We start from the raw sequence: 7173 nt of genomic DNA, 5'->3' as shown, positions 1-7173 counted from the left end.
GTTAAATGGCTACAGTATCATTTACTGAAAGCTCAACAAATACACTAGATGGCAATATTTAGTCACAATATACAAAGTCACATTTATCCTTTAAGAATTAGAAGTCTTTCTATCCGTGGATCCCTCTTACAGAAAGAATGTTAATAATGTAAATGCCATCTTGAGGATTTATGATCATAATAAACAAATACAGTACTTATGTACTGTATGTTGAATGTATATATTCGTCCGAGTTTTATTCATTTTTTTCTTAATGCATCGCCAAAATGTATATGATCGGGAAAAATTATCGGGAATTATTGGAATTGAATCGGGAGCAAAAAAAAGCAATCGGATCGGGAAATATCGGGATCGGCAGATACTCAAACTAAAACGATCGGGATCGGATCGGGAGCAAAAAAACATGATCCGAACAACCCTAGTTTTGAATAATGTTGGAAAGGCAAAGTCAAAGTTCTGAATCTGTTTACTTTCCATTATTTTGCACTAGTAAATGCTATCAGCATTTAACCTCATTGTTTATTTGTGATTAATTATTGTTATTTATATGATTATTTGTACTTTAATAAAGAATTTAAGTGTTCCAAACTGGTCTACAAAAATTTAATTGCTAAATTAGTAAAAAAAAGAAAATTATTAGACTAGTCGACTAATGGTAAAATTAGTCGGCTGACTAATCAGGAGAAAATTTTTATCGTTTAGCACAGCCCTAGTGTACCGGAACATATTTCCTCCACACCCTTCTCACCTTTTTAAACCCTGACCCATGAAGATGGCCCCTGCATATGTTCGCCTTGGGACCCAAAATTGCCAAGTCCGCCACTGCCTCTGATAAGGCGTCGCGCAAAGAATGACGACTTGACACGTCAATAGTAATGATGTCTGTGCCCCTGCTTTAGTGTATTTTTACAGTTTTTCTAAATTCAGGAAAATTGATATACTTTAAGTCTTTTCTGTTACAAACAAAACGATGTTAATAAAGTTATACTTTATTGTACGTGGATCTGTATTACTTTTTCTTTAATATTAAAATGGACACAATGTTATGCAGAGGTGTACTTATAAGTATTTTATGGAAAATTATACTATTTACAGTGGCGGGGGGGCTGAAACGTTAACATCAGACATGTCCAAAGTCCGGCCCGGGAGCCAAATGCGGCCCGTGGTCAGATTTCATCCGGCCCCCAGCCTCTGTCATAAAATCAATAACGTCTGGCCCGCACACAGACTTTATAATTTGGTCAGCAGTACTGCTACAAGCATATGAAGTAGCTTACACACTAAATGCTGCTCCTCATTTACCCACTAAAAGGGAGCAGCACTCTAAGCAACATTACATGTGACCCTTTACTCCCAATTTTCTAAAATGGCGACAATCAACAAAAAAAAAGTTGACTGCAGCGGCTGGCGCTTCAAGGATAGGTGGAAACTGGACTATTTCGTCACTAAAATACGCAACGACTGTGTCTGCCTCATTTGCAAAGAGACAGTCGCTGTTTTAAAGAGCTCAATATGAGGCAATATTACCAAACAAGACATGCTGACATGTACGACAAGATTACAGGGTAGATACGTAGCGAGAAATTGAAGCAACTTAAAGGTAGTTTAATTTCACAGCAGCAGTATTTCGCAAGAGCCCGAGAGTCGAAAGAGAACGTTACGAAGGCTAGTTGCAAAATTGTTGAAATTATTATTTTAAAAAGAAGTAGTGCTGCAATGATTAATTGATTAACTCGAGTATTCGATTAGAAAAAAATATTCGAACTAAATTTTTGTTGCTTCGAGTATTCGTTTAAGTGAAGTGGCATTGTAATGGTTGATTTTAATAGTGTTTGCATTTAATTTTACTGATGAGGGTGGATACAATGCCCTCTGGTCTTCCTCTTTTCACATGGCTGAATCCAACTGGTCCCTGTTAAGACCAACATAAGCTAAGTTTTTGTTTGAGCGAATGTTTTTTTAATGCATTCTTAAAGGGTATGAAAACGCAAAGGGGGTGTGAGACATCAATAGAACCATTATGTGCCAAGATAACAAATATTGATAAAGTTAACAAAAAAATCAATCACATTAATGAGCAATTATCGAAAATAGATCGAAAATGACGAACATTTCCGAAAGTGTTCCGGAAACAGCCGAATGGGGCGGAGACGTCATAACAAGGAAACAAAAGGTTGAGGCAGGCGCCATCGTTGTTTATCGACGAGAGAGTTGCGTTCGTGTTTTATCAAAAAATCGCTAAAATGGTTCAAACCTGTCATGCTATGTGGTTTACAAATAGCCATTTGTCGCAATGTAGTACCCATGAGTTCCCGAACATGAGAAAAAGAGCTGGACTACGCAGACAATGAGTAAAGTTTGTCAGTGCTAAGAGGGCTAATTTTGCAATTTTACAGGGAAACGGGAACCTGACGAGCCAGAAGATGTGCCTACAACCTCAAAGAAAACAAAATTTATGCTACTTCCCAATCACTAAAGACCCACGAACTGCGAAGGAGTGAATTCGTGACCCGTATGTGAATAAATTGAGTGATTGGAGCATGTCTGTGGAACAGGAATATCAGCTTGTAGAGATAGCAAATCACGGCGACCTAAACGTACATTTGAGACAACAACTCTACCGAAGTTCTGGATTAAAGTCATTTCGGAATATCCCGACATCGCTAGGAGCGAGCTGAAAACTGTGCTACAATTTCCAACATCGTGTATTTGTGATGCTAGCTTCTCTTCACTCTCCCATCACGGGACCATCTCGTCTCAACGAAACAAACTCAGCCCTCCCACTGATTCAGCGGGTGAGTTGTATTTTTTTTCCTGCACTTAACACGACGGGGCTAAAAACAAATGCTATTTTATATTTGCTGTATTTTTCTGCCGCACATTGCCGGTGTTCTGACAAAGTTGGCATGCGCGTAACGTTAAAAAGGACGGCGAATGCAGCGATTCCTAAGTACACACTACAAACTTTCTTTAAAGAAAGGAATATTAACTTACGTTTGCCATGTTTGGCGCACACAACAACTGCACGTAGCCCTCTCACTTAACGACACCGCCGTGGGTGGGGGTGGGGGTGGGGGGGCACCACAAAGCATTTATGCCTAGGGCACCAAAATAGCTAGCGCCGGCCCTGATTCGGTTTCTCCCTCATCACTTACCAGAATAGTGCAGTTTAATGGTTAACCACACGTACACAACAGCTCCTCCTTCTCCTCCCCCGTGGTCCACGCTTCATAAGCCGCGTGCAGCCACTTGAGGCTCAGTCGGTCCACGGGAGGAGCGGACACCCATACGTTGACCGACACGATGGCTCTGGCGGAGGCGTCCAAACCGCGCGACGACTCGCACTTCCCGGACATCGTGGAGCTGAACGTCGGGGGCCAAGTGTACGTCACCCGGCTGCAAACTCTGGTGGCGGTGCCGGACTCGCTCCTGTGGCACATGTTCAGCCGCCGGACCCCCAAAGAGCTGGCCAGGGACACCAAAGGCCGCTTCTTCCTGGACCGAGACGGCTTCTTGTTCCGCTACGTCCTCGACTACCTCCGCGACCTGACCCTGGTCTTGCCGGACTACTTCCCGGAGAGGAGCCGACTGCGGAGGGAGGCGGACTTCTTCCAGCTTCGCGAGCTGGCCAAGCGCCTCAGTCCGCAGGTGAGCAAGGACAACTCCATCAGCGAGGAGATCAGCCAAAGCGACACGGAGGACGGCTCGCTCCAAGGCGCGGAGGCGGCGTTATTACGCGCCGGCTCGGCCGCGCGCTCCCCGTCTTCCGACTCTAGGAAGTCGGGCTACATCACCGTAGGCTACCGGGGCTCGTACACCATCGGGCGGGACATCCAGACCGACGCCAAATTCCGCAGGGTGGCGCGCATCACCGTCTGCGGGAAGACCTCGCTGGCCAAGGAGGTCTTCGGAGACACGCTGAACGAGAGCCGAGACCCGGACCGTCCACCGGAGCGGTACACGTCGCGTTACTACCTCAAGTATAATTTCCTGGAGCAGGCCTTTGACAAGCTCACCGAGGTGGGCTTCCACATGGTGGCCTGCAGCTCCACGGGCACGTGCGCCTACACCAGTAACGACCCCGGAGAGGACAAAATATGGACAAGTTATACCGAATATGTCTTCTGTCGAGAACAGTAGCCGCCACACTTCGTTCTACGGCATCCTTGGAATAATAACTACCATTGAAAACTCTTATATTAGAATGCACACGTGGAAAAACTCACAAAACCGTAAAAATGCATGTTTATAGATCAGGGGTGTCCAAACTATTGCCTGTATCAAATTATATTCACTCAATATGGCATGCACAAGAAGCTTCAGTTCAGCCTACTTTCTCTTGCACTTCCCAGCTTTAACGCTTGATGGAGCTAGTCACTTAACCCCTTCTGACCTGCATTTTTTTTTTCAGAACAAAGTGCATTTTTTTGGTCATAGATATTTCATGTTTTTATGGTTTATTTCTAGTGTTAATGTTACATTGTTTTTTTATGAGAAATGAGCACTTACGTTTGCCTTTTTGAAGTTTTCGAAGTTTTTCAAAGAGCCAAAAATAGCAACGAGTACGTACTAAACCTCGTGATTTGATTTCGATGCGTAAAGTTTCGTCCAATAATCTCCCAAAAGTGGCAAAAACAACTATTTCAGTGTATTTATTGATTTAGAGACGCAAACGTGTCATGTCCTTCAGCAGCATCCTCAGTTCTGAAGGGGTTAAACAATGCCTTTCCATTATTTCCAATCAATCCAATGTGATAAATTTAGTGATTTTCTTCACCTGGTTTGAGTTACTGGACATTTTCTCTTTGCTTTTCTTTCAGTAATGTGAATATAAATATTGCAATATCATTATAAGAGTTGCCCAATAATGACTTTTTAACCAATATTCAACCAATATATTGTCCAACTCCGAAACTCCGATACTGATATCTAGGGCTGCAGCGATCGATTATTTTAGTAGTCGATTAATCTAACGACTACTTACTTCGAATAATCGAGTCATCGATTAGGAACATTTAATGTGTTGCAAGATAATTTTCAGGAGATGTAAAACAAAGGCTAACTAAGATTGCACTTTCAAAAGAGCATTACATGCGATTACAAAATAAAATTCCAGAGTGTTTCTTCAAACTATGCAGGATTGCACTTTCATTTAAAAATAAATTAAAATACCTGACTTTAGCCTCAAACTGCATAAAAATAAATGAATGAGGATCTAAGTACAACAAAAGAACAATTGGCTAACTTGCAAAGCAAAAGCCCGCAAGCTTCAATGCCATAAAATGCGAACATTTTTTTTTTTATGCACAACATATTCCCACAAAAAACATGATAAATATACAATAAATGTATACACGTATAATAAACGTAAACAATGTATAAAAAAACATATTAGTTTAAAAAAAAGAAAAGAAAAAAACTTATGTTTGATCTTAACAGAGAGCAGCTGGATTTAGTTATATGAGTTATGTCATATTCACTGTTGCCACTAGAGGGCAGTGTATCCACCAAAATCAATAAAACCAAATTCAAACACTTTCTAAGTACAAGAGAACAGTTGGCTAAGTTGCACAGCAAAAGTCCGCTAGCTTAAATGCTATAGAATGCTAAATTTGTTTACAACGCACTTAACAAATCTTTCAAACACACATATTCCCACAAAAAACGGCTAAATATAACTTTTAACTAAATTACGAATGTATAAAAAAACATTAGCTCAAACAAAAACTTACCTTATGTTGGTCATAACAGGGAGCAGATGAACTCTGCCACGTAAAATTAGTTATGGGAGTATGTCTTACTCCCATGTGATACATTGACACTTCAGACCAATCGGACACTCAGATTTCCATTCTCAGTGTCAATCATATGAACTGGACAGGTAAAAAAAATAAAAAATGAGTTATGTCGTTTTCACTGTTGCCACTAGAGGGCACTGTATCCACTCTAATCAATAAAACTAAATGCAAACATTTTCAAAACCATTACAACACTAAACGAATACTCGAAGCAGCAAAATTTCTTTCAGCAAAGTTTCTTTCTAATCGAATCACTCAAGTTAATCATATAATCATTGCAGCACTATCGATATCAAACTAATCCAAGTTTCTTTCTAATCGAATCACTCAAGTTAATCATATAATCATTGCAGCACTATCGATATCAAACTAATCCAATTTGACTGGGAGGGTTGGCAGCGATAGTCCATTGTCTATTTTTCGTATATTATATATTGTAGGGCTGCAGCTCGCGATTATTTTAGTAGTCGATTAATCGATGAACTAGTTAGTTTGAATAATCGAGTAATCGGATAAGGAACATAAAAAATTAAAATACCTGAGCTGAGCCTCAAACAGTATAAAAAAAACAAATGAGGATCTAAGTACAATATAAGAATCGGCTAACTTAGCATACATAACATAGCAAACATCTGCTAGCTTAAATGCTATAAAATGTTTTTTTTTTATTTTTTTTAATTTTTTTACAATGCTCTTAACAGATGATTCAAACACATGTTACCACAAAAAACAAAAATAACAGCTAAATATACCTTTAAACTTAATTACGAATGCTTTAAACAGAAAAAGAAGAATTGGCTAACTTACATAGCATAAGTCTGCTAGCTTAAATGCTATGAAATGCTTTTTTTTTTTTTTTTTTTTTACAATGCTCTTAACAGATGATTCAAACACGTTACCACACACACACACAAAAAAAACGGCTAAATGTACCTTTAAACTAAATTACGAATGCTTTAAACAGAAAAAAGAAGAATTGGCTAACTTACATAGCATAAGTCTGCTAGCATAAATGCTATAAAATGCTTTTTTTTTTTTTAACAATGTTTTTAAAATATGACTCAAACACATATTCCCACAAAAAAAACGGCTAAATATGCCTTCAAACTAAATTAAGAATGCATTAAAAAAAATTCCTCAAGCAAAAAATTAGCTTATGTTAGTCTTAACAGGGAACAGCTGGATTCAGCTATGTGAAATGAGTTATGTCATATTCACTGTTGCCACCAGAGGAAAGTATCCACCCAAATCAGTAAAACTAAATGTAAACACTTTCAAAAGAAACCATTTCAACGCCACTTTAATTAGACAAAGCAGCAACATTTAATTCAAATGTTTTCTGTAATCGAATTACTCGAGTTAATCCATTAATCGT

The 7173-nt window shown here is 39.4% G+C and overlaps 1 protein-coding gene across 1 annotated transcript; it reads left to right on the top strand.

The window, feature by feature from the left end:
- Positions 1–3250: 3250 nt before the first annotated feature.
- kctd12.1 (potassium channel tetramerisation domain containing 12.1) lies at positions 3251–6699 on the top strand. Its single transcript, XM_057853221.1, has one exon. It carries the CDS (start codon positions 3304–3306, stop codon positions 4138–4140), a length of 837 nt encoding a protein of 278 aa, XP_057709204.1. The 5' UTR covers positions 3251–3303; the 3' UTR covers positions 4141–6699.
- Positions 6700–7173: the final 474 nt, after the last annotated feature.

The sequence above is a fragment of the Corythoichthys intestinalis genome, chromosome 12 (assembly GCF_030265065.1).
Source record: "Corythoichthys intestinalis isolate RoL2023-P3 chromosome 12, ASM3026506v1, whole genome shotgun sequence".
Lineage (NCBI taxonomy): Eukaryota > Metazoa > Chordata > Actinopteri > Syngnathiformes > Syngnathidae > Corythoichthys > Corythoichthys intestinalis.
Note: the sequence above shows the minus strand (reverse complement) of the source record. Positions and strands in the feature narration are given on the sequence as shown.

Bases quoted from the DNA above. Each gene is read 5' to 3' on its own strand.
- kctd12.1 (XM_057853221.1), top strand. From the start codon at position 3,304: ATGGCTCTGGCGGAGGCGTCCAAACCGCGCGACGACTCGCACTTCCCG.